The sequence below is a fragment of the Centrocercus urophasianus genome, unplaced genomic scaffold, assembly GCF_019232065.1.
Source record: "Centrocercus urophasianus isolate 14NV4802_14NV808 unplaced genomic scaffold, USGS_Curo_1.0 seq_15, whole genome shotgun sequence".
In the NCBI taxonomy this organism is placed as follows: Eukaryota; Metazoa; Chordata; class Aves; order Galliformes; family Phasianidae; genus Centrocercus; species Centrocercus urophasianus.
The window spans coordinates 43,812,639-43,840,004 of record NW_024884697.1 but is presented as its reverse complement, the minus strand read 5'-3'; the positions used below and the strand labels follow the sequence as shown (position 1 = coordinate 43,840,004).

General features: G+C 37.5%; 1 protein-coding gene across 2 annotated transcripts in view; it reads left to right on the top strand.

Annotated features, from left to right (window-relative positions):
• Nucleotides 1–27,366, top strand: part of CDK17 (cyclin dependent kinase 17) — an 89,843-nt gene that overhangs the window by 8,261 nt on the left and 54,216 nt on the right. For both annotated transcript variants that reach the window (XM_042816285.1, XM_042816286.1), the window contains exon 2: nucleotides 26,864–27,012. In XM_042816285.1, the coding sequence (XP_042672219.1) occupies nucleotides 26,895–27,012 (118 nt within the window). In that variant the 5' untranslated portion in view covers nucleotides 26,864–26,894. The remainder of the gene's footprint in view (nucleotides 1–26,863; nucleotides 27,013–27,366) is intronic.

Here is a 27,366-nt window from a genome sequence, read left to right as displayed (position 1 = left end):
TAAGATCTTAATACAGAACTGCCTCTCCAACATTACTGGAGCCCACTGCAGTCCTTGTTATGGTATTACAGCATCCCAGTTTGAGCTGAATTGAGCGCTTGCTTCAGAAGTTCTTACTCTTACTGAGTAGGTTTCCAATTTATGTGTGGGAGGGGAAGAGAGTTGGAGGAAGAGGGAAGGCTTACATGGCTGTTGGTGAAGAGGAAAGGGTGGCTGGGGAGCAAAGCATTTTCTTACTGGTGCTGTAAAGCTGATATTTGACTCCACAATTGATATGAAACTGTCTGCAAAGCGCCTGGAGACAAATAATGTGCTCCCTCCCCCTTCTGCCTTGCTATTCATACAGTTGGGTCTTTAACATGTAAGCAAGAAACACTGATTTTTCTTTATTCTTCCCTTCTACTTACATATGCCTAGAAGAAATTAAAATTCCAGCAGTGTCAGTGGTAGTGATAATGCCATTATATTTGAATATTGAGATAGATGCCTGAACAATCTGTTTTCATTTTATGTCTCATGGTAATTTCAGAAATGAAGGTTGCAGGAAAAGATGAAAATAATCTTTTTTGTATTTCAGAAACTATTTTTTAGATGTGTGTGGTCCAAGATAAAACAAGCCTACTCAAGATGTGAACATATACTGAACTTGCTTTTGATGCTCGTTACAAACTTAATGGCACTGCAATGTATAGTCAGTACTCAATTTGCATCTTTCTGTGATGGGGTTGCTGTAGTTGCTCATGGCAACTGCAATTGCAGCTCATTCCAGAGGTTTTTTGCTTGGAAGATATATCTGTATTTTACTAGTATGTTGAGAATGATTTTCTTGAGATTCATTATTTGCAAAGGATATTTCTTGTTTTTCTTTCTTTTTTTTTTTTTTTATACATCTTAAATAACCTGTTGAAGGTTATTTTAGTAGCTGCTGTTAACATCAGCCAGTTTTCATGGGATGCAATACATCAATAGTTAAAAAGGTATGTAGGGAAAGATTATATATGTTGAGTTTTGTGTTCTTAATTGGATGCTCATTTAAGATGGTAATCCTCAAGGTGTGACCGTCAGGGCGTTTTGTAAATCAGACTTAGCAGGGTCTGCTGCAGACAGCTGCTAAGAGAAGTAATGCCCCTGTAGACTTGGAAAAATCTTGTGGTATAGACTTGTTGGTAAACATTTGGACTTTTCGAAGAGACATGTGGATGAGAAGTACAGAGGTGGTGCATCTGTAAAATAAATACTTTTGGGCCAGCTTTGTGCTGACACGATGGGATGGCTTTCCCCACGTTTGGGGCTAGCTGGTGTCTTGCTGCCAGTATTTTTATACCTAGGTAAGTAGATCTGTCCTGAACTGCTTAATCCACATTACTGCTTTACGTCGCAGTCTAGGTGATTGTACTGGTGCCTTTTCCAGCTGCGCATCAGACAGAGCTAATGCACACATAACCTTGCAGAGGGAAGTACCCTCCCTAGTCTGTATTGGGTGTACAGAGCTCCCAGTACCAGACTGCAGTAACAAGTCTTTGTCACTTCAGGAGGTTTAAGAAAAAAAACTCTCCAAAAACTAAACCAACAAAACTCTCTGATAAAGCACAGGAAGCAAAATTGTTGACGGAGAAAATTCCTTTTCTGTATCGTCACTTTTATGAGAAGAGCCCCACCCCAAAGGTAATGCATTTAACTGTTAGTGGATCCCAGTGACAAATATTTTTTCCCTTGTATTCTGAGATTTAATAGAGGTTGAAAGAATATTAATGTAACTTTCACTAATTTATTTATGGTAGTTGCTATATTATTCTAATTTATAAATATTTTCTCAAGAGACTTCAGAAAGCTGCGTTCCATTTTGTTTAAAAAATGGTAGGTGTTTCTGATGCTTTGTTCTTTTTTCCTTCTGCTCCTTCTGCAGTGTGCACCAGCCTTGCTTTTTTTGTTGGATAATAGTGTTATTCTACTATTCCAGTGGGATTAATGTTTGTGAGTCTTACAGCTGAGCAAGCTTTTTGCTACACAGCGTGGAATAAGGGGAAGCTGTGCCCTGTGTCAGAGGAGAGGTGAGCCTTTTTTACAGTACTGTTCCTCTTCCCTCCCCATCTGTGTGACTGAGCAGCTTTGTTAAGCCCAATTTCTGAGCCAAACCTTGGGGTTAGCAGCAGTTTTGTTGGGTAGGAAGGGCAATGAATACAGATTTCACAAGTGAGTGATTGAGTCTGTAGCAGTGACCAAACGAGAGCTTTACAGCCTGGGTGTGTCACTTCAGCAAGCCGTGTGTCAGACTGGAGATGGAGTGAAATCTGTTCTTGTGGGACAGCGCAGGTCTGCTGCTTTTGGTTTGTTTTAAGCCAAAGAGGAGAGTCTAGGGGTTGTTGTAGGGCTTTGCTCAATGTGCTGTCAGCAGTATTTTGGTGTAAAAGCTCAGTCGTGTTTATCCACTGACACACCATGTATGCGCATCTGCCCCTGAGTTGCTGCGTACAGCATTGCTCACGGTACATGCTTATTACGTGTGCTGTGGATAATGAAATGCTTTCAGCTCTTCGTAGGTCATGGGAATGTCTCAGCTCTTTCAAATTCTGGTCTTGAAATGCTGTAGGCTGAATGCAGTGGTGTTGCACACAACATGGAGATGATTACTGGTTGATGCTGAAGGGTCATAAGTATTACAGTAAAGGAGATTGAACTGAAGCTAAGAGGTGTTTGGAATGCCCTGGCGCATTGTATTCTGGTGACACTGCTTTGTTGCTCTACCTGGTTCAGAAACAGTTTTTCTTTGATCAGCACCTCTGAACGCTGTTTGCTTCTGCGCCTTTGTGCTCATAAATGGATTGCTGTCTTCAGAATTTCAGGGCCATGAAATGCCTCTTACTACTTTTTTACTTGTACTTTTTTTCTTTTCGTTGAGCACCTTGGATCTTTAAGTATGTATGTTATACACAGGCAATGCCCTGAATAAGGTTTAAACTTCCCACAGACAACAAGCAACTATTATCCTTAGCCTCCAGTATAGTCTCACTTCATAGTTTCATTTCATTTCGTCCATCAGTATTGTGGGAAATGCTGTTTAAAAAGCAATCTGCAGGGAACATCCCAACGTCGCAAGATGTATGCAGTGTTGTTCTTTGTATGCATAAATCTTCACAAGTTTTTTTTGTTTGTTTGTTTGTTTTAAAACTAATTTGGATGCTACTAGGAATTATTTATATTTTACCTCAAGTTTTAAACTCCTTTTGAAGTTCATAGAATAATTTTAGTTTGCATTGCTGTTCAGATGGCAAGTTGGTATTGCTTCAAACACCCAAAGTCACTAAGTAGCAAAATCAGCCTAATTCCCAGCTCAGGGTTTTATTGTTATTTTCTGTCCTGGAAATTCTTACTTATGTGTGTAGTTCAGAAATTTATTTACTCAAATAATTTTGCTAATATTTAGTGAGTAAAATTAAAGAAAATCATGGAGATTTCAAAATAAAAACAGAGAATAGCTGTAAGAATTTGTATTGCTATAATTGAGACTTGTAGTTTCTGATATATAATTTTACTAGTTTATTTTTTATTAATTTAAAAATATTGGCATTTCTGTATGCAGCAATACAGTGTTTATACATCTTTGCTTTTTTATGGCTAATGCAGGTTTAATTTTTTTCCTAGATATATGGCAGTAGTTGAAAGCCAGATATACTTTCTGTAAGTATTGATGAATGCTGGAGTCTTCTTCTGAAAATGATGTATTTTTAATTAAATTTAATACTGATTATGTGTATTTCTCCTACTGTAAGATATGAAGATCAAGGTAATGTTTGGAAAGAAAAAAAAATAGAAAATTGCCCTAAGGAATGATTTACGTGAGCGTAATTTTGGGACACTACTTGGAGACAGTGTATCTATTATATTGGGGTTTTTACAAATAAATTTTATTTTACAGGTGATGTGCAATTTAACTTAAAAATGGGAAGTATGTTCGATTTTAAATGTTAATTAAATTCATGGAAAATAGGCAGATGATGAATAGAAGACTGTTATGACCTTTTTGGAAAACAGAAGGTATTTAGGATTCTTATAAGCACTGGTAGCATTTCTATACCATAGGCCTTTCTGTTTTGTTTATGATATCTTGAAGTAACATTAATAATTGTGATCTACTCTTAGGCTTGTTGTGTCTTTTGGACAATTGAAAATCCTGTATGTGATGTATATGAAACCTTTCTTACTTTAAAGATGTGAGGAAAGTTTTGGGCTTCTCTGAAGAGATGCATTCACATATTGAGAGAAAAAGATTATAATTGTCATTTTATGGCTGAGTGAAATTTGTATGTAGCAAATGAGATGTAAAGAAAGATAACCACATTTTCTTCGCATGTGCAAGGGCTCCTCTGTATGCAGTTTCTGCACTTCCATTTGTTGTGCACTCCATGGTTAGTTGATGTACATTGGGCACGTTATAAATGCATGTCTGGCATATCAGAATATGATTTATACTATGTACATCATAAATACTTCATTCAGTGTTTTCACTGCTCTTTACACAGACTCTTCTAGCGGGACTTGAGAGGGTAAATGAATTCTCTCAAGACCTAAATGCTGTCATCAGTGATATCTACCTGTTTACATTTTGTATGGGGCTGTACACGGGGTGCTTTTTGAAGGAATAATCCACTGCATGAATAAAGAATATTCAAGTCTTTGTCGAGCTGAAGTTTATTATAAATACTAAATCAAGTAAAAATACTGTTCTTTTATTTTCTTAGTGAAGCAGCCTCCGGAACTTAAACATCTTGTCTCAAAACAGCATTATTAATAGTTTAGTAGGGCTAAAAGAGGGGGTTGCTTTCCTACAGTTTGTAATTATTCAAAGTCAGTTGAGTTTAAAGGCGGAAGAGAACTTTCTTTGTATGAATTGGCATGCTGAAATTAACCTGCCGTGTTCCGTAGCGTGGGATGCACTGTTTTATCACAATGGTGCAGCATAATATGATCAGCTTCTAAAATTCAGTGCAGCTGAATGAAGTATTGCGTCTTTAAGGTGTTTTTATTTGTACAGTCAGATTGGGATGATCGCTGGAACTGAAAGCAAAGGCAGAGGCCTTGTTACACAAGGTCAAGGACTGGCTGGTGGCAGCTGTCGCGCTGTGGCAGCTGGGCAGGCCTGTTGCTGGGAGCAGGCCTCTTGTGTGATCGCTGTGCCAGGAGCACCATGCCCGGAGCAGGCTGTAGTTTGAGAGTAAAAATGCTTTCAGGTGAGTGCCTGTTTACTGCAGCCTCCAAAAGCCTTGCTTGTATGTATGTAATTGGTAGCTTGCTATACAGGAATATTTTGCATGACAGTTTGGAGGCCATGCCCAATAAAAACGTTGCAGAATATATATGGTACATGTAAAAGTTAAAAAAATATATATATTATTAGTGTTATGTATTAAAGGTTAACACTAATAATATTCTCATTAACAACTTTGGAAATATTGTATAATTAAGGTGCTGGCAAACATTATATGTAGACTGCTAAAAAGTCAAACGTAAATCTCGTCTTCTTGCAGCGTTCTTAAAGACCAACGTGATATAATGCTGTCTGTAAAAAGTCAGAGAAGTTTCCCATGTGCTTTATATACCAATATGAAGTGGCTCTTATTATGCTAAGACATTTCCTTAATTAAATCCAAATGTAGAATAAAAGCTAGTACATTTGTGGTATTCTGATACTTAGTTTATTCATAAAGTTGTTAAAGGATACACGAACAAGTGCTTGCCTTTGCTGTGTTAGAGAGGGATCTTGAATAGAAGATTTATATGTGCCATTATCCTCTGCAGATCCATGGGGAAATTTGATTGTAAGCCAGCTGTGGTGGCACAGATAAATGTTTTTTGGAGAAAATGTGAATTAGTTTGTGAGAGTGCAGTACCAGGCTGTTCTGAAGCTGAACAAACTCGATTAATTATTATTTTTTCCCTACTGGACTCTACTAGAGTTTGAACATGAAGGTAGATTTTTAGGAATGTAGATTGGAAGTGGCCGTGTGTGGCACTGACTCTGCTTTCTTTACCCTTATCCCAAATGCTTCGCTTTCCATGGGGTTCAGTTGTGAGACTGCAGTAGAAGGATGGCACTGCTGTCCCCAGACACTTCCCTTCTCTCTTAACTTCACTGGAGGAGCTGTCCTGGGGTAGAACTGCACACAGCATGCAGAGTAAATAGGATTTCTCACTCTTACCTCAGTTATTTGCTTGGAAAGTATCTGCTGTTTGTGCTCATAGGCCTGAATGTTGATGTGTTGAACTGTCTGTTGTTCATCAAACGTGTACCTTCAAAAGAATTGTGTGGTTTTGATTTATTCTCAGTGATAAGCTACAATGTGTCTGTGCTGTTAATATATGAATGGGAGGTGGCTAAGTCTTTCAGTAGTCTTGGTAAGTTGGTAATTCAGAGGGAGGATACTGAAGTTAGTAGTGATAAGTCATTGGAATTGGTTCATTAAAAGCCTAATTAATAAGAAGTCTTTATTCTGTACTTACCCATCATACTCTCATTGTGTTTCACTAAATGTCAGAACAATATGTGATTGGAGCGTTTTGAATGATTTCTCAAGTATCATAGTAAGCTGTGAAAAACAAAGTGCCGACCCTGTGTGCTATAGCAAAACTTGTTGATTTTTGAGCTTCTTGGGCAAATTCATTCAATATGAATTTTTGCTGGTGAACTGCAGTAGCAATGGATTTCCAGGAATAGTTTGTTCAGCAGTAGATAGAATAATACCTTCTGTTTGTTTTGGTAGTACTGGAGAGACTTTGATCCTTATTCTTGTTTTTGCTTTGTTGTGAACATCCTGGCATAGGAGGTTTAGCACAGTGGTTAAACTGTGTGTGAGAAATGGGAAGTTCAGCCAGACTTCTTGCTGGTATGAAAGCCACTGTCTGTCCTCAGGATATTTCTCTCCTTGTTTTTTTTTATTTTTAGTTTATGTTCACTTTGCTCTGTGTTATATTGAGGAAAATACATTGTATATTTTGAAAAAGGGATACAAAATGTAGAGTATATTTCAAGTGTTCAGAAATCATCAGATTTGGCTTAAAACGTCTGCTTGACTTCAGTGTATACTTTAGTATACACTGGTGTCCTGTGTCTGTGTAGTTTAATTTAATAACCTTTAGATTCCGATCTGATACTTTTTTCCTCCAAAACTTTGTTCATTCTACCAAAAATAGTTTAATTTGATCTGCTATACTTTTGATATTTTGTATCGTGTTGCAGTGATATATATATTTGCCTTTTGAAAGGTTAATTTGCTTTATATTGAAACCTTTAATCCACTGAATGTCTCTTTTGCTTGACTTTTATACTCATCTGTTACGCTCTCATGTTGAATGGTAAGTAAGAACAAACCTAGTCTGGTAGGAAACTGGATATGTGGTTTATGTAACTTTATTATAATAGATAGGTGCAACATGCAGAAAGTATGTGTAGCAAGAATAGACTTTAAAATTGTTGGACCTGGTGTTTCTTCCTTTGTGAATCAGATTATAATGTTTATTATAAAAATTTAGTAGTAAGATGTATTTGAACAATAAATTAAATATTAACCCCAATAACTGCAGATTCTTTAAGGGGATACTAAGATCTTTATTGTGGGTAGTCACTGAGTGAGCAAGAGTTGTGGACAGTGTACACAGGGGAAAAAAAAAACAGCTCCTATGAGGATGCCCTGGGATGACAGTGTGTCTGACATTCAGCCTGTGAACTTATCAGAGGAAGAAAAAATGCTAAGTACATGGGGGATAAGTAATAAGTTTTGTGCTAATTTTCAAATTTTTCGAGCTTAGTATTTAGATTTTTTTCTAACGGGCTGTCTGTATGAAGAGAGCTGCATGCTTAGCTACTTCAACTCAGAAGTCAAGTTTGCAAACACCTTAATTTGTTCTGAGCTCTGCTCAAGAGAGCAGGTGCTCTTCAGGCATCGCTTTTCCAAGAGTGGTATGAATGTATTGACGCAAATCCTCCTCTCTATGTGGATCTAGCTGAAGACCTAGCAACTGGGGAGGCATGCAAGCTGTCTAGAGTTGTCTTTGCATATTCAGTGTATATTTTTGTCTAGTCACTAACGGCTTCTTGGAGCTCTCTTAAGCTTATTGCAGGTACAGACTGGTTCTTGGGAAGGCACTCCATCTATTTATACAGAATTGATGTTGCGCAGGGGAAGTGTAAGTGAGATTCTTCTTATGGAGTTAATTAGAGTTGATGGAAGCATATCATGGGGAAATTAGGTACAGGGAAAAAAAAGGTATCTTCATGCTTCACTTATTTCAGATTTGCCTTGGTAACGTTTGAATGCCTTTGCTTTTTTTTGCTGTCAAAATGTCACTATTTGGATCTTTCCCAATGTTTTCATTTTACTGATAGGAAACAGACGGGAAGGAACTAATTGGTATTAGTCTGGAAAACATGTTCTGAATACGAGTACAAGCATTTGTGTGTTCTCATCCAGATTTCCAGGGTGTGAGATATGTGACAACAGGAGCATCATTCTGGGAATGCAGTTAGGTCCCTTGGGAGGCCAAAATGAGTTTCCTTCCTTACTGTGCTACCAAAGGAAAGTGCTCATACTTCTCTTGTTACAGATTCTCTTGAAACTGTTGCTTTATAATAAAAAGCCTGTCTTGTTAGCTCATTAGTAATTTCTACCTCCTACTCTCTTGTCAGCAGGGGGTAGGATTGCCTCCTACACCCAAGGAAGAAAAAAAAAAAACAAAAAAAAACAAAAAAAACCATGAAAACTAGATTGTGATAGAGGCTAAATTTGAAAGAATTTTGAGAAGAAATAGGTCAGGCTAATCTTTAACTCTGCAAGAGAGCAATTCTTTCTGTACGTGCCAAATGGAAAACAAAACAAAACAAAAAAAACTCACAAAAAAACCGAACCCATCATTTTCACTTCTGTGGTATCTTTGGGGGTCCAGGCAACTCCCGTGTTAACGGGCAGAGAACATTTCCAAATAGGTTGATTTTGCTAACGTGTGCTGGCATTCCATATTTGATGAAGGCTTTTTGAATTGGAAAGTTTTCTGCAGTTCAGAAGCAGTTGCGCATGATACCTGATTGCCTCACAGAAAGAGGGGAAGGCGCTTCTGAACTTTAGGAAGAGCATAAGCTGTGAAAGCTTGTGGATGTTTGTGCTTTGGCACTGGGACAGTATAGGCAATGACACTTCAAACAAAAACATGAGAGAGGAAAGTTTGTCAAAACTCCGCTGTGATGACTCATGCATCTTTTTCATCATCTCAGATTCTGTCTGCACTGCAGTCACAGCAGTGAAAATACGATGGTAGCTGTTGAGTATTGGTTTGCATGCTGCTACCCACAGCAGCACTTTCTTGAAATTATTTGTGAAAAATGTTATAAATCTTTCTGTGAAGTCTTCCAGTCTTTCCCCTCCATTACTTGAATTTTTTTATTCCCTGCAGATTGAAAGCATTTCCCTTACACTTTTTCACATTCCATTTAACTTTAGCGTTCAGTGACTGTGGCAAATGTTTTTGTTTTTTCAACAATTAATATGATCCTCAGTCTGTGTCTGCGACTGATGAGTGAATATTTATTCCCCCTGCCTGTCAATTTGCTGCTTTAACTGTAGAATACAATATATGCATGCAGAATTAAACTAACGCATATAGAGTTCAAGTTTGGGTGCTTGACTGGCATGTTGTGGTGGAAGCTTTGTGAAGCAGTGTCTTATTTTGAAACCATGGGTTTTATTGGATGTGGTCACCTGTTGTCATGGTTGTTCAGAACTATTATGAATGTGTTCCACTGTCATATTGAAAGAAAGAATAGCCGTATGATTTATGGGAAATAATATTTGATGATCCTTGTAATATTCCTTTCCTTCCATTGTGTGTAGTGCTTTTTCTTGTGGGAGTAGACAGCTTGTAACTTCCTTATATATTCAGGTGAATATATGTGCTTAAGTGGTCATAATCTGTTTGAATCATCAGTGAGACTTATGTTATAAAACAGGTTATGTGGCATTACTGACACTTAATTCTATTGAACTAGAAAATTGCTTGTGAATTCTTGCCTTCAGACCAAGCCTTCCTTTTTCAGCATCTGGAAAATCAAGTCACTGGTTCTCAACAATTCACTTTTGCCTTTTTTTTCTTTAATAATTTGATTGTTTTGCCTATTTTATAGATACTGAGCGTCCATAAGTACATGGACAGTTAGCGTGAATTGACTGCTTTGTTGTCAGTTAGATGGCAGTGCTGAGATGAAAGCTAATACAGAGAAGGCAAGTAGTGCTCACCAGAAGGAGCACTGTCCAAGCGTGCAGAATAGGACTACTACTTATTTGCAATCAAATGACTTCTAAAACATTTTCATGTTAAGATTTAATGCTAATAAATTTCTTTGGACTCTCCAATTTATTCAGTAGATGTATGTTGATTCATAGGAATGGTGGCTGATAAATTGATTCAGTAATTCAGATTTGCTATTTATGTTCAAACTGCAGAGTTAAATTAAACTCTGCTTTAGTTTTTACAGCCAATCTTTATTCTTCAAACAACTTCATTTTGTGCATCTTTGCTGTGATCCGTGTTCATGTCTTCAACTGTTGTCAAAGACAGTTTACTTGTTTCAAGTTTAAGAACTTAAGAAGAATAATATGGGGTTTTATGTGTTTTCTGTATGTCCTGAAAAGGATAACGTTTCCTACGTAACTCACTTAGCATCTCTGTTAAATACAAATCTGCGCAGTTCTTTGAAAAAAAATCAGCTCTAAAAGTGTTTGTTAAAAGGTTTCTGCCATATAGTAGACCATTCTTAATGCTTTTAGTCAAATCCTCAGTCACTAAGTACTGCGTAGTTCTTTGGATCTCAGGCCTTTATTTGCCTTGCCTTTATCTGCTTGGCTGTAGATAGTTTTGTTGTGTTTTTTTTGTTTGTTTGTTTTTTACATACAGATATGTGATTCTGGGCAGAGCTGGAAAACTGGTATTTCACGTATTTTGTGCAATGGCAGATCAGCTCTCACACAAAAGGAAGAGTAAACTGAAGAATAGAAATGCATGTTGAAGTACACTCATTTTAAAACTATTCTGGCTTAGTGATGTGGATTTTGTATAGGCATTCTTACATCATCTTATAAACATACGCAGTTAAGAAAACAACATGGTCTTGTCTTCAATGTGAGCCTTCTGATTCTGTAGAGATCTTGAACAGATGAGAGATTTAAATCCATTGTCAGTGTTTTTTTCTAATTTTGCTTGAAAGATTTTGGGTTTTTTGTTGTCATTGTTTTTACTGCAGAAAGTCAAGCTATACTTGCACGTGGTTTGGAGGAGCTTTATGGTTTTCCTTTTTGAATGCTGTAATAGGGCAGCTTCAAACAAAAAGAAGAAAAAAAAGGGAAGTGAGAAGGAGAAACAGCCCAGAAAGTCGCTCTACCTTGAAGGCATAATCAAGATTCTGCAAGCTTGCTTAGTAGAATCTGGATCTGAGCAGAGGCAACTGAAAAGCGTTTTGATGTGCTTCCATTGTTGGAATAGCAAAATGGTAACTTCTAGGTATGGCTTTAGTGTTTGATTACTCAGTTACACAAGATAAAATAATTATAAGTGAGATAACAGAAGATGGAAAAAATAGATCCTAAACCCAAGTTCATGTGTTATGTTTTAATGTTGGGATTTTAGTTGAACTGAAATCATTATAAACTGTGCTAAAATAATCAAGACAAAAGTAGTTTTGATGGTACTGGCTTACACACGACGATATACTGCACGTACATGTTGTAATACTATAATGTATGTGTTTGATTGTTATGCTTAGCTGTCCTGAACATATCTCATGTTTCAGCTCCACAAAAACTTCTCATTTGAGCTTAAGGGCCGTGTGAAGCTACTAAGTGTATTTCTCTTATTTTAAGGATTTTAAAAAGTTGCTGCAGGTTAGTAATTTATAGTATTTGAAATTTTAATTATAATTGCTGCAGAACAAAATACGAGCATGCATCGTGACAACTGAATTATGTAAAATATCAAATTTTCCTGTCAAACTGGCTGAGTCACGTATTTCACTCATTTTTTTAATTTTATTTTTTTGAAGGTATTTGAAATTGAAGAAACTCCTATGCAGAGATAATTAGAAATAATAGCACACTTCAGTATTTTTACTTGAATAGTTTCAGCTGCCTGAATTTTAAATTGGCCATCCAGTTTAAGGGGCTGAATGCATGTGCTGGAGTCATTTAATGGCTGTCTAGCGATCTTCTTCATAGCTGAGAGAACTAGCTTAATTTCATGTGCAAAAGGAAACAGTTTAAAAAATGTAGATGAGAGAAGTTCAAAATTTTTTTCTAGCAAACTGTTTATAACAGTAGAATACATTATAATGAAGAAGTTTGGGTCAGTGAAACTGAGTTCATAGCTTTTGAATATGTCTGATTTAATAAGTAGAACAGTGCAATACAATTTTGTACAACATGTTGAAAATGTTAGCTAGACTGTGGAAGAAAGAAGTTTGTGTTTCTCATTCTGTGCAGGAGTTGTCTTCCTATGCTTCCTCATGGAAATTATGGCATTTCTTTTGTTCTTCCTGAAAAGTAAAGGAATTATCAATTTACCTGCAGGGGATCAGTAAAGATGAATGTTCAACTGCTTTGCATATTACCTTATTTCTGAATAAAACAAGATTTCTGTTTTGGTTTGGATGACTTTTGAGACGTTGTTCTTAGATTTTATTTATTATTTATATCAGTCTCCGTGGCCCAACTTCTGGTTTCATCATACTTCTGCTCCCTCTGTCTCTGAGGATTGGATAAGTGGACAGAGAACTGCGACTTGCATGGTGAATTTGTGTGTCTGAAGAATGAGACCAATTTCAGATAGTATTCCTTTGCTAAAAAGATTTTCAGACGGTAACTCTTCCTTGACATAAAGTTTCCTATATGTAATAAAGGAAACTAGAGATTTTTTTAAGCTCCAGAGGTCTCGTCTCTCATTGTCTTTAGAGATTGAAAACTGACGTGTGCACGTGAGTGTTCTCTAATTGGATGTTGAAAATCACTAGCGTATTTTGTGATAGAGCAGAAGTGATAATCAATCTTTGACCTTTCTCAGATATTTTTTTTAATAAGAAGATTTCACAGTGGTGATTTTATTCATTACTCTTATGTGTCCTTAAGAATCACTTATCATGGACTCACAGAATGGCCTGGGCTGGAAGGGGTCTTAAAGATCATCCAGTTCCAACCCCCTTCCATGGGCAGGGCTGCGACCCACCAGCTCAGGCTGCACAGGGCCCTGTCCAACCTGGCCTTGAGCACCTCGAGGGATTGAGCACCCACAGCTTCTCTGAGCGGCATATCCCAGTGCCTCACCATCCTGTGAGTAGAGAATTTCTGCCTGACACCTAACCCAACTGTCCCCTTGTTTAGATTAAAGCCATTCTGCCTTGTCCTGTCACTATCAGACCGTGTTGAAAGTCTATCCTGCTCCTGTTCATAAGCTCCTCTCAAGTACCTCTGAATTAACAACCTCTTCAAGCTGTACATTTTACAGATACACAACTAATGTTGGCAGTTATGTAAAAAGTCATAATCTTCACAGTGAATGGAGGAGAGAATGATGTCTTCATTGAATGCATGAATTTTTGCTAAGACAAAGCTTTAGTTTCAGGATAGTCCTGTGAAATAATAGGTGCCATTTTTAAACATTTCTTTCTTTTAAATTTGCGAAAACTGCAATATATAGGTTTGGAAAGTAAAAAACATTTCTTATTTTACTATGAATCGTTGTGAGTATATGCAAATTTCAGAAAACTTCCATTCACAGATGAAATTTGAAGCAAGCCTTTCGGTCTCTGAGGTGTGTTATGTTGGAATAATGGTGCTCCTGGGATTTGGTGGAGTTCTTATGTCTTCAGTGGAAAAATAATTAGATCAATAATAGGAGATTTAAATACTAATAATAATTAAAAAAGCATAAAGCACTTACTAAATCAAATAATGGTGTAAAGATTTCTTTATGCAGATTAAAAAGTAAGGATATTTAGCTGTAATTGGCTGAAGTGGAAACACTTCATTTCTGTGATGTCTGTAGTAAAATTGTTTTGTTCTTGTTTGTGCTCCAGAGCTCTGTACAGCCAGTCCTACACCAGCTGCCTGTACCTTGGGTCACAGCTCCACCTCTAATGATAGCAGATTTGTTCTTAATGCTCACTGCAGGATCGCACATCAGTGCCAACTTCATCTAGATCAAGCATCAGCAAATGATAGCACTTCTGTTGACTTGATCAGAACACACCATCTTGTTGCTTTTCAGCTCTGGTGCTCTGTATCATGTGAATGTATGGGGCTTTGATCTAGTCATTAAAACAGCCTAATAACCAGTAGCCTTAAGATTTACACCAAGTCTCTGTCATAGTTTTCTGCTTTTGTGGGCGAGAGAACTTGTTGCACGTAGGTTACTCTAGTCCTTTCTCTCTTTTGTTTCTAATTACTTTGTGAATCGTTTCTACTTTCTCCTCTCTTGACTTCTTAATGTTTGTATGTGTCTTCCATTCATTGCCAATTGCAGTTCAGTGCTGAAACGTTCTCCAGTGGATTTAGTTGCTTCATAATGGAAGCATCAATTTATTTTTAGCCATAAAAATTCTTTTGTTGCAACTTTTTCTTTTTTTTTTTTAAACCTGAGTATTCTGGAGTGACTTCCCCAACAAAAGCAAGCTTTTCTGTACTGCTTCCAATTTTTTTCTTTTTTTTTTTCCTTTTGTAGAAATAATACTGGTCAGATGAAATGACAATAACTGATACTTTTTTTTTTTTCCCCTAGGGCTGCATGACCATAGAAGTACATTTCTCTTTAGCAGCTCATAGGCTTTAATTGAATACCAATGAGCAGAATGGGCAGTTGAAGTAGCTTTTACATAAATTGTAATGTGGGCAGTGAAGAACAAATTAGAGCTGTTAAACACTAATCTTTGAAATGGGGTTAGTGTTTTGTTTTGGCCTTTGTAACCTGTGTGGTTTTTGTATGCTCACTTGGTTGCTTGCCACTTCCATAGATTTCTGTATCAGATTTCTTTATCAGTGTGCTTTTATCTTTGTTTGATTTCAGTAACAGTACACCAAGATAGTATGTATTTGGGCTTATTATTTCTCTGGAAATTGAAATGGATTAAATCACTATTTAACAACATGTAATTTAGCAAAATCAGCTTCAATTCTCAAAAATCACCTTTGTTTTCAATAATTGAGTGTGCTTTATATATATATATATGTACACATATATTATTATTTGTGTGTGTGTAAAGCAAAAGTGATTACAGTTCTGCAGTCAGAGGGCACTTCATATGTACCACATTTGCTGCCGTCAACAGTTTCCTGTTAGAGCTCTTTTCTCAATGTTAATGAATTAAGAAGGGAAGTCTTCTATAATCAGATAAAAATTGCTGTCTGCCTTCTTCCTTCATATTCAATAACTACATTTTTGACACTGTATCAAGTAGCTGGGATAGCTATGTTGTGAAGAACATGGTTCTCTTAATTTATGAAATAATTCTGTAAACATTTGTCTTTTCATTATGACATTATGACATCTTTATAGTTCTGCAGTCGATTTTATTGTCCGCTTTTAGGTTCTCATAATTTAGCCAATATCCTGAGCTTTTCATCAGCTTTTTATTGGAGCCTCTACCCTCAAATAAGAATCAATTCATAAAGGTGGAAAAAGTAGTTATTGGGACAGTCTCAAGAATTAACAGAACTTACTGTAGGAGTATCTGTAATTACCTCCTTAGAAGTCTTGAAATTGTCTCACTAGTGTTTTGAGGGCAGCAGAGACAATTAGGTTCAAGTGATTCTGTTGAAGATCCAAAATGAGGAGTTCTTGATTGTAGTAAAAGAAGAAAATCTTAAAAACCCCTTTGGTGGGATCAGTTGTCGTGCAGAATGTTTGCCTGGTCAAAAAAAGGGAAGATGATCCTGTCACCCCACAGCCCTTCTCTCACAAGGAGTCTTACAGTCTGGGCACCATACCTTTATGGTGAAAGAATTGGTGGTGATGATCATCTACAAGAGCCAGGAAGCTTCCAGATTATATCAGGCTATCTTATGTAAATACCACTTTTGTGATACTCTGGTCAAAATCCCTTCAAAAAGTGTTCACTGAGTCCTCTGTTAGAATCAGAAACAGACGCTGGAGGAACGGTATCATAACTTGATTATTTTGGGCTTTTACGAATTGCTAACAAGGCATAGATGACGATTCCTCTTGAAGACCTTCTCTTGGGTTCCCTTTTATTAAACAGAAATGTAAACTGCTTTTGAAGAAAATGAAACTGCAGAAGTACAAGCACTGGAAATGAAAACTGCGTTGCTCCTTAGAAACTTCTGAAAGTATTTAATTTCAGACTTATTAATCCTAGTCATTAAAACAAAGTGAACTGCAGTGGAGGGGTTTCTTCTGGTTGCTCTTCAGCAGTAGCATACTTGGCTGGTAAAGCAGATTTTATAGTATGTGCATCTCCTGGCACAGAGACTGCAGACAGAAAATAGCAGTATGGGTGCCAGGTTGCTTCAAGAGCATTTTTGGAGAAAGGGCGAAGGAGTTAGAGGAACTTGGACTGCTCTTTTGGTGTAGCAAAATAGAGATGCTACATGTCCTCAAGCAACTCTGCTGGAGTGTTCTGAGGCCTTTGTCATTTGGTAACATTTTAAAAATGGTTAGGGCTCCTTTATTTTCTGCCCTGGAGTTTTACAGCAAAAAATATACTGTTTGGTATTTCTCTGAGAGAGAAAGTTGCTTTCAAGGTGGATCTGTATTCGACTCTGACATTAAATATTTCTGAAGTAATATTCTCTAGGGAATGCTGAGTATCTCTCTGTATAGGCAGCAGTTCAGATTTTCCTTTTCACAAAGGATTTTCTCTTTGTGAGACAAATCTTGCAGCTTGACAGCATTACCCAGGTCACTGACAGCAGGCAGCAATCTCAGCCTCTGCAAGGCAATTGAGATGGAGAATGTGAATCAGTTTGCTGGGGGAGGTGCTCACCTTCTGCTAGGCTGTGGCAGGATAAGGCTGCCTCACAGCTGGGTTCTAACAGCAGAGTGATCATGCTAGTGGACAAATTATTTTGAAGATAAATATAAAATTGCACTTCCTCCTTCTGCCAGACAAACAAAAGAGAGCAAATGGGTCTGCTCAGCACAGTGATGCATTTGTTAGCAGCTCTCCGTACGGACGGGGGGATCCTTTTACTGCTTTCTTTTCGTAATAAAATACCTGGTTATGTTTACGCAGGCTTAAAGGATCCCAGAGAGATTCCAATCACCAATGTGTGTGCCTGCTTTTGTTGACTTTATCTGTTTCAGTTCTGTTTAAAACATTTTCTGGGGAGTAAATGTCACTCTGTTTTTGTTTGCTAATTACTCATGTCTAGTTTAGTATTATTTGTTAATGTTAATAGTTGCTACTCTCCCAGTTTCCCCATATCCTAATAACCACCTTATTGACCCGTCATTTACTTACAGATTAGCCTGTTTCCATGTGACTGGTTGTTGCCATGTCTCCACTTCCCTGAGTCTGGCTGACTTCTTATCAGTGCCAGGGGACATATTCTGTAGTCCTGGCTTTGCTGCAGGCCCTGAGGACTTGCTGCCATCAGGCAGAGAATGGCCTGTACCAAGAGAGTGACAAGAACTGTAAGTAGTGTCCTCTGCTGTGCTGTCTGCCCTGCCTGGAGCAGGGGAGGCTTCTCCAACTGGATTGCCAGATTCACCCAAATTACAAAGTTCTGCTCTGTTCCAGAATTTGGAAATCCTTGTCTGCATGGGATCTGTTAGTCTCCATGTAGGCATCTTGTCTTTACACCAATGGTGACAGCTGTGACAGCTTGATCCATGGCAGTTGCCTTGGTTTGCATGCTTAAATGAAGAGGTACTCTTCTTTATATGTTCCTGGAAAGTACCCTGGGAAGTAACTGTTGTGAGATGTGGAAGGATGGCTTAATGAGAGAGTGGGATGTAACTGCAGGAGAAGCACAGCGTCTGAAAGGGAAAAACCTGCATGTGGTTATTACATGGTAGGAACAGTCTGAACTATCGGAGAGTAGAGGTGCATGCTGAGTGCTTGTTTTTCAGTTCATGTGCATTTGTTCTTATCAGATGTCATCTTTCCTTAACAACATTTGCCGTTGTCCTTTATTTTATTCGCAAATTCCATTTATGTCATCTCTCAGTTTTTCTTTAACTAGGCTAAATTAGCTGAAGGTAAAAATCTTTGAGTTTTTCAGTCTGTTTTTCTAGTACTCAGCAGTAATACCACGGTACTCCTGGTGCAGACGGTATGACGTTGCATTTGATGCACATCAGTGATCAGTGCTCTACCTCCAAGAAGGTATTAAAATGGCTTAAGCACATTCTTGCTCTTTCTCCTCTGCCTTGCACTACATATTACCACCACCTTGCTGTTGCCAATATAACTATTTGTGAATCCACTCCACAAACATACGTCAGAACTCTTCTTTCTTTCCCAGGTTGTCGGCTAGATCATCATTTGCATAGTGCTTTGTGTGTTCAGTATCTTTGGCACTGGGTGCTGAAATGAGTGAGCACTCCGAGTCCCTGTGTGCATATCCGGTTGACCCTTAAATGGCAGCGTGAACATCAGGCAGATGTAGCAGCATTTGTCTGAATGTTGTAACAGAACAAATTGGTCCCATGCTGGGACAACGTGACTGCTGTGTAAAAATTAATACAGCAGAAAAAATTGTAATTGACTTGTTGTTCAGAGCTTTGCTGTTAGTGAGGAATTTTGGGAGCTGTATCAGTTACAGAACCGGAGAAGGGAAGAAAAGACAGTAACCAGACTGGATTTGGCTCTGGGCAGCCTGGTCTAGTGGTTGGCGACCCCGCACATAGCAGGGGGTTTGAAACTGGATGATCATTGTGGTCCTTTTCAACCCATAAAAAAGAAAAAAAAAAAAATTAAAAATTTATTTAGGTAATACACATTAACTCAAATGCATTTTGGGGCCATAGTTGAGAGAGAGTGCATTGCCAGAATGAGTTTATTTACTCTCTCTTTGGAATTGTCTTTACAGTACCTCTGTGAAGATGTTACACATACTCAACTTGACTGTGAGAAACTCTTTTAGTCATTGTTTCTGTCAGGAGTGACTGACTTTGTTTTAGCCAAGGTATTCCGTCACTGTATTGTTTCAGAAATAGAAATTTTACCACAGTTTGCTGTTGTCAGAAGGCTCTAGAAAAACACAGAATGCTTCTTCTGTGTTAAAAAAGACTCCATACAGTCAGTTCTGTTACGCCAGCGTTTTCTTAATATCTTGCTTTGTGTCTCATTGTAATGCATCAGTGCATTCGATATTAAATGTGGCCTGCTGTTTTTAGTAGGGAAAATATCACAGATGTTGGCAGTACTGTAGAATGTGATGCCTATGTTGTCTCTTTTTCACTAATGGAAAATCATTCCTGTGTTTTTATGCTGTGCTTTCTTTTAAAAAAAGAAAAAAACAACAAAACAACTCATAAATTACATTGAAACAGCTAAGTGTTGGGGTTTTTTTTTTGAGTTGCCTTCTGCATGCGTATAGAAGTGAGAGGAATGCTTCCAAATTTGTCTGAAAATCATTCCTGACTTTCTGATGTTACTCGTGTAGAAAGGAATGCATACAATAATTATGAGATAGTTTGGTTTTACTTCATTTGTTATGGGTTTGAATGTGAAGTCTTTCTGGGTGTGTTTGTGTGTGTGTATTCACATCATACAGATACTGAAAACATGTACAGGTTTAGTATATAACGAACCCAAACATAATTTCTGATTTAAGAGCAAAAGACCAAAACATTTTTAGATTTGGTTAGAAATTTGTGCTACAGTTAGTTGCTTAGCCATATCAGTGTTTTCTTTGGTTTTTATCTTCATTTATATCAATGCTATGTTTCAACATGCTTGATTCAATAATATCAAAATAAGTTGAAAGCTCTTCATCATCTCAAACCTTGAGTTGTAAATATGCGTTTTTATGTGTGCACAGCAAAAGCCAAATGTTGAGGCCTGCTCATGAGAGGCCAGATGCTTCAAGGACAGGTGATGGTAGATTGAGGGCTGTGGAGATGAAGCAAAGGTCCTCCTATGTGAGACTCTTCAAATTTGTACTTGAATCTTGGTAATAAAGGATACCTTCGGCATTTGAAAGTCTATGCCTTCTACAGATAACGTTGTTTGGGTCCTCAGAAGAGTGCACTTCTTTTACAATCTTAGAATTAGCATTCTTGAGCTTAGTAGAGGATTTCTGCTCAGTTTTCTGCCCAAGGCTGGCTCATTACGAGGCTGAAGATGGTGGTCCTGGAAGAGATGAGCGCACCATTGTAGATCAGTTACTAAATCAATCTCTATATTAGGGGATAGAATGCTTTCTGTGCACAATTTTGAAGATACTTTTTTTCTGAAGCCACGTTAAGGCAATTTATGCGTATTAATCAAAATCCTGTAAAATGCAGACGTCTTGTTTTCCAGTGCGCCTTACATCGTTTGAGGTGGAAAGTTCCATTGGTCGTTGGTAATATGTTACATTCATGTAGCATTCTGGTTTTTGCCTTCTTGTCCAAGAGGAAAAAGGATTTTCAGTTTATGGGTCCAACAGCAAATGCAAGAAGCTTTGCCTGTCAGCTCATTCATTTTGTTGGCTTAAATGTCAGCTAGTTTAACCAGAGTCGTACTATGTTTTTTCACTTGGCTGGTGAGAGAACAGAACCTTTGATAATTAACACGAAGCTATTCATTAGTACAATGTACCTAATCTAGAGAGATACAAAATACAATGTCTTTAATGATTCTTTCGCTATTTGATATCGCTTGTATCTCTGTGGGGGGGAATGTGTGTGTACATTTGAAAATATGTAAACTTGCTGTGATAGACTAAGGAAAGCTGAATCCAGGAGAAAGGTAAGGATATGATATGAAAGAGGACTGCCAGGGTTAACCCTTTCGGAAAACCTAGGAGGTTTGTTCCATTATTTTCTGTACCGATGGTGTAGTTAAATACATGTATAGCAGTGACTCTCAAGTTTTGTTTTATTTTTTAATTAAAGATTTTGTGATTTATTTTTTTAATTTCTTTTTATTTCCATTCTTCATTACATTTTAATGGTAAAGGAATTAGGAGGAGGCAGAAAAGGAAATGCATTCCAAATATAAATTCAATTTCAATTCAGCTAATTTCCATGCATTTCCTCTGTATGCAAATGTTCTTCCAGTTGATGTAGATCAGGAACTGAATGTAGATATGCTGTTACTCTCTTTGGGAGGAGCCTCTTTGCCTATATTACAAACCTCTGATAAGAAGTACAGCTTTGTGAATACATTTCTGCTTGCAGTTTTCAGTAATTAATTTTCTGTGGTCTGTAAATATATAAAAGGGCCTCACCTCAGAAGATTAATTTCATGTGGAATATTGTTTTGTTAATAAGGAAAAGGCGGCGAGAGTCCTTTTGCCCTTATTATTGCTGGGAGTTCAACTGGGCTGTTATATTTGACTCTGTAATTATTGTTTTTTAGTCAGTAACAAGGCTCTTGTTTCTCAGATCTATCACTTGGATCTGTGCTGTGTCATTTGTTTGACCAAGTGCAGCATAAGAGATAACCTCTGAGGCGGTTCTGTTCCTAACAAGAGTAGTTGGCCAGTCATGTTGTTCTAAAGGCAAGGAAAAATGCTGTAGTTTTTTTTTCATGGACGTGAACAAATGTGAGTTGAAAAAAACCAACAGATGCAGTAAGATGCCATATTTATAATTATTATTTTAAAGTAGACTTGTGATTATAAGGAAGTACTATATGTGAATTTTACAATTATAGAACTGTTGGTTTATGATCCTAGATAAATTAGCCATATATTTTTCATTAGTGTAATTTAGTTTGTTTTGTATTTGATGTGCAAGATGCTTGTAACATCAGTAGCTTTTCTCTATCTTCTTTTTCCTTTTTTTAATTCATATAAATTGAGAATAATAGATACATACACTATAGAAAGCTGTTTTTCAGATTAAGAGAATGATATCCTTGACAGACTTTTCCTTGTTTGTGTTTTTAATTAACATCATTTACATTAGTCCAGGTTTTTCTTTCTGACACAAGCAGGGGTTATCACCTGCAGAAATGCTCATGAAAGATAAGCATCTAAAGTTATTCGTGCAGTCAAACAAATGACACACAGCTTATTGCCTGCTTGAAAATAAGACATTTAACTGGTGTAATTAAGACACTAGTGGAAGGTTAAATGATGAGCTGCACAGATTTGAAAGATAGACTGAATGGCACTGCATTTTGAGAGTCGCTGAGAGCTGAGACACTGAGGATCACACCAGAGGGATTTTCATGGCTCTTGCTATTCTTTTTTTCTAGGAATATTTCTATTTCTCAGCTAGTAATACTGTGCTCGATTTTTCCTAAAAAAATGGAAGTCCCAAGGGCTCATCCTGAGCTCCAGGGTGGACAGCTAGCCCTGTGGCTGTGGTGGTTTCTTCTTGCCCTGATGTTCCCCACCTGCGGCTCCTGAGCACCTCAGTAAGGCCTGTCCCATGTTCATGCTGTTCTCAGGCTGTTGTTACACGAAGTTTCTGGGCTTGTCTTTCCCTTCCACTTCAGCTGTTCTTGGATAATGAGTTTTTCTTTCCACCTTCAGATGTTTGGGAAACACCTCTCCCTCTTGTAAAGCAGCTTGTAAAAATAGTCAAGTAGTAACTTCATTTCGCGCCTTAGTAGGAAAGTAAATGTTAAAATGCTTAATGTCTCTGTAGACGCACTTTAATGCAATTTAACGTATGGAAACTGGAGAGTCAGCATTTAGTCTGATCCAAAACTTACTGAAGTGGAAAGGCAGGTTCCCATTGGCTTCAAAGGGCTTTGAATCAGCCAAATCAGCCGCCAGAATCTGTGACCCTCCTGAAATAAATGGCTAACATGTAAGCAATTAAATAACTTCAGCACTTCTGAAAACTTTATCTGAATTTGGTTAAGCTAACAAGGATTAAGCACGCAGTGTATGTTAATTGCAAATAAAGACCTTAATTCCTTGTCTTTACTTCAACATATCAGGGGGCTGGGAGCTTAAGGGAAGTAGTGAGGGTTTCTTTCAAGGATTTCGATGATCAGCATTATAAGGCCTTGATTTTTACTGAGTAGATGAGTGCAGAATCTAGTTGAGGTATTACTTTAGAATGAAGACGCTTTGATGTGTGCCTGCAGTATATCCAAGGTGTTGCCTTGAATCTGGTTTAGCCAAAGCAAAGGTGCCATATTACGGACGTTACAAGAGGGATTGGTCTGATACAGAGTAAGGGAGCCAGAACCCACATGTTTAAATCTGATTTCACCTAGGTGATTTTAAAAATATGATGTTTGTTTTTAAAACTGCATTGTGGGGATTGCTTTTAAATGACATGGAGAGTGAAGTGGGAGCTTGAGGCTGTTGAAGCAAACAGTCAGTGACAGTGATTATTGAAAACATTTTGGTTTTTTTATTGTAGGGAGAAAAATATGTATGAAAGATTAATTTTAGTATCATTTCTGAGGATTTAGTTGTGCTGCTTCCAACGACAAACGTACCAACTATTCTGGGTTAGACTGGAGGTCATTCATAAGAAGCAGCAGCTCTTTTAATATGTTGTTTTTCCTTCATTTCCTATCAGTTTAAGGACAGAACAAATATGTCTCTGCCAGTTTTTCTGACTTGTAACAGATAGTATCGTGTCAGATTGCTTGTCCTCATTCTGTCTGCAGAAGACTAGAATTTGCATTAGTTGCATTCAGCTGTATGCATCTATACGTCTTGACATCTAAAATAGTTGCTTTGGATACATCTTTGAAATTCAGAGTAGATTAATCTGCAGAACAGAGAAGTGAGGTCCTCAGTTCCTTTCTAAAGTTTCAAAGTTCATTCATCTCATAGTAAGAACCTAGGAGAAAATAATGAGTCTTGCTTCATCTAATTATAGCTGCTACTTGTATATTACTAATCAAATAACTCCATTTCAGGTTTGAATCAGGCTACATATTAAAAAGAGGAAATAAATACGAACCTGTTATGAACTGTTTAAAGCTAATTCAGACTGTTTCCTTCTAATTTTAATTCAAGTGACTTAAAATCAGCCTTTCTCTGATATTTCTGACATTTTACACATTTTGGAGAACCAGTTCTAGCTTTGGATTGTAGTTTTTTTTGGGGGGGGGGGTTGGAATTTTGTACTTTGGGACCTTTTCTCGAGATAGCAAGATTTAACTGCAGCCAAAGCTGCAGAAGTGAGAATGTAGAGTCAGAGAGTCTGGACATTCCCAAATGCTGGAGACAGTCACTCCTTATACATTGCCTTCCACTTCTAGATATATGTGTAGTACATATTTCTTCATGACCGAAATAGCAAGAATATTGGTACTTAAAGCAGGAAAATTTGTTTCCATGTAAATGAGCATCCTTAAAAAAAAATCTGAGTTATTTCACAGGAAGAAAGCATTTACGCACATGTTGATTTGCACCCCTCATTCTTCTTCTAAATTATTTCAAAATCAATCCTGAACTTACTCAGAATCTTGATAATAATGGTGCTTCAACATCCCATGAAAGCCTCATGTAACAGGAAGAATTTTGAAACTGTAGTTAACAAAATATTTACTTCTATGCTATCTTGAAGTATAAAATTTTCTAATCTGTGTCTCTTAATTTGTATGTGATATTCCTTTGCGGTAGACCTTTTCAATTAAAAAAATGTGTAGGCTTAAATATTTGCAAGATTAAAAGCCAGGAATGGCCTGTTTCCATATAAAAGCATCTGTTTTTGCAGTGCTGCCCAAGTGGAAAATTGGAAAGAAATTGTTGTGCTTTCCCTTAGCTTTAGGGCATTACATAGCTAAAAATTCCATGTATCCTTTTTGAGAGTAGTACATGCAGGAAGATGCAGGCTTCAAAAACACTGAAGGAGAGTTGAATAAAACCAAAATAAGAGATGTGTCCTGATTTATTTTATTTTTATTTTTTCTTTAGTTTTTAAGAAGAATCATAGGCTGTCATTCTGGAAAAGTTAAGCATAACGTTCTCAGATAACTTTTTCAAAGCAAGTCCTGAACAGGAAAAGTAAATATTCCCCTTGGAACATTCTGTGTGTTTGGTTCCTTAACAATCAGAATATCGTGCTGTTGAGTGAGAAGAGATGAAATTGTTCATGCTAAGGTGTGGTTTTATTGCATGGGCAGAAATGCATTTGAAAGAACAGAACTCTTTTTGCTGATCTAACTGAATCTCCAGAAGTTCTGTTTTTATTTCCTACATATTTCCTACCCCTACTCCTATAGGAACTATGGTTGCCTACAGTGTTAATCCTCTGTTGTTACCTACCTTTTTCCCCTCAGACACCATTCCTTCTTTGTCACTTTTTGTATTCATTTGCCATTAGACTCAAATCCCAAAGAATCATAGAATGGCCAGGTGTGGAAGGGACCTCAAGGATCATGAATCTCCAACCCCCTGCCACATGCAGTGCCACCAACCTCCACATTTAATACTAGACCAGGCTGCCCAGGGCCTCATCTGATCTGGCCTTGAAAAAGGTCATTTTTTTAATCTATTGTTACTTACTGCGATGAACAGTGGGCTCTTAGATGACTTAGGCTGTATCTGCATTCTCCTACGGTCAATTGCCACATCCAACCTCTGCCACTAATTTCTTCTCCTTTTTGTAATCTAACATCTAAATAAAGAGTAAGCTATACACTTGAAAAGTGTATATTTTGAGGGGTTCTGTCAATGTAATAAAAGAAGTCATATTCACAATTTGTTATTCAATGTAGATATTTAGAGTGCTGCTTTTCTTGTATTTCTCTATTTGGAGGTGGATATCAAGGAGAATCTGGTTTTCTATTTTTCTATGTGAATTACGGATTTAGGAGTGTGAAGAGGCTGATAGAAGCAGGACAAAATATATGAGCAGCTCAGCAAAGTACGTTGTGCTTGTGTGTGACAGCACTTATGTGAGTCTTGGAGGCTCTGAAGAGATGAAGGAGCTGCTCAGAAGTAACATCTAGGGCGAGCGGTCCATATGGGCAAATGAAAGGCAGCAGTGTGCTTACTGCAGCGCACCATGTGTTTGCCCTTACATGACAAAGTTCACTTACCAGCTTAGACTTGTGGCAACCTGTTTATCTGCCTATTCTTTCGATATTATTGCTTCTTTGTTTGCTTACCACTTCCCACAGAGAAAGCGCCTCCTGCTTTGTTCTCGGTTTATTCCTGTTGCCTGCTTGGAGAGAGGCATCCATTCGAGATGTTGTTACCAGGCCTTGGCTGTCAACTTGGGAATTTGGGAATTGTTTTTGTGTTTTAAGAGTCCTAACGTTATCTTCCTCCTCATTTGGCGAAAAGGGCAAAATAGAGAGGTCAGTAGCCTGTCGTCCTTAAACAGGTGGGCTGAAAGAGACAGAAGGTTCCAACATCACTGTCTCCTGCAGCTTTGGAGAGAGACTGCAGCAGGGGTGCAGTAAAGTAGGTAACAAGAATGTCATCAAGTTTTCAAATAACTGCTATTTTTATTATTGTAAAATTAAGTACTGTTTGAATCAACTGTTGTGGTTTTTCTTAAGCAGTGATTCTTACTTTCTCTAAAATAAATCAAAATAGCAGAAGTGTATGTCTCATTGCAGAACAATGTCTTGACATTCTTCTTCAGACCAGTGGAGAAACCTTGGTCTAAGGACAGTGAATGTTTTGTGGATAACTTGCATAGTGACTATAATTTCTGTGCTTCTTTCTTCATTTTGATGTAAGTTACTTCATTTTCTGATTAAATAATTTTGTTCTTGCTTTTTCATCTTTCTTTTTAGGCTTCCTTAAGCCAGCCGTAATATTGATAGAATGAAAAAGTTTAAGAGGAGACTTTCCTTAACCTTGCGTGGAAGTCAGACCATTGATGAGTCGCTGTCTGAGCTAGCAGAGCAAATGACAATTGAAGAAAACAGCAGCAAAGATAATGGTAAGCTTGTCTTTCACTGAAATGTAAGAATTTTGATCAGATCTCACATGAGGGAGTGATGTTGAGTTTTATTAAAGGATTCATAGTTGCATGGACATCTTTGTCAAGCTGTTCTTCTAATTTACCTTACATTTGGCTAGTCTGGTTCTTGTAACAGGCTGATACCTTGTCACATACTGGTTTACTTTAATATCAAATTATTATACATATTTTTCAAGAACTACCTGAATTGCTTTTTTAATGTGTTGAGCAGCAAGGATTGTAGATGGTCTAACAGTAAACAAACCCATTATTGTATGAATTTAGTGGGTCTTGCAACAACCTCTTATTGCTACAAATTAAGTTTATTTCCCC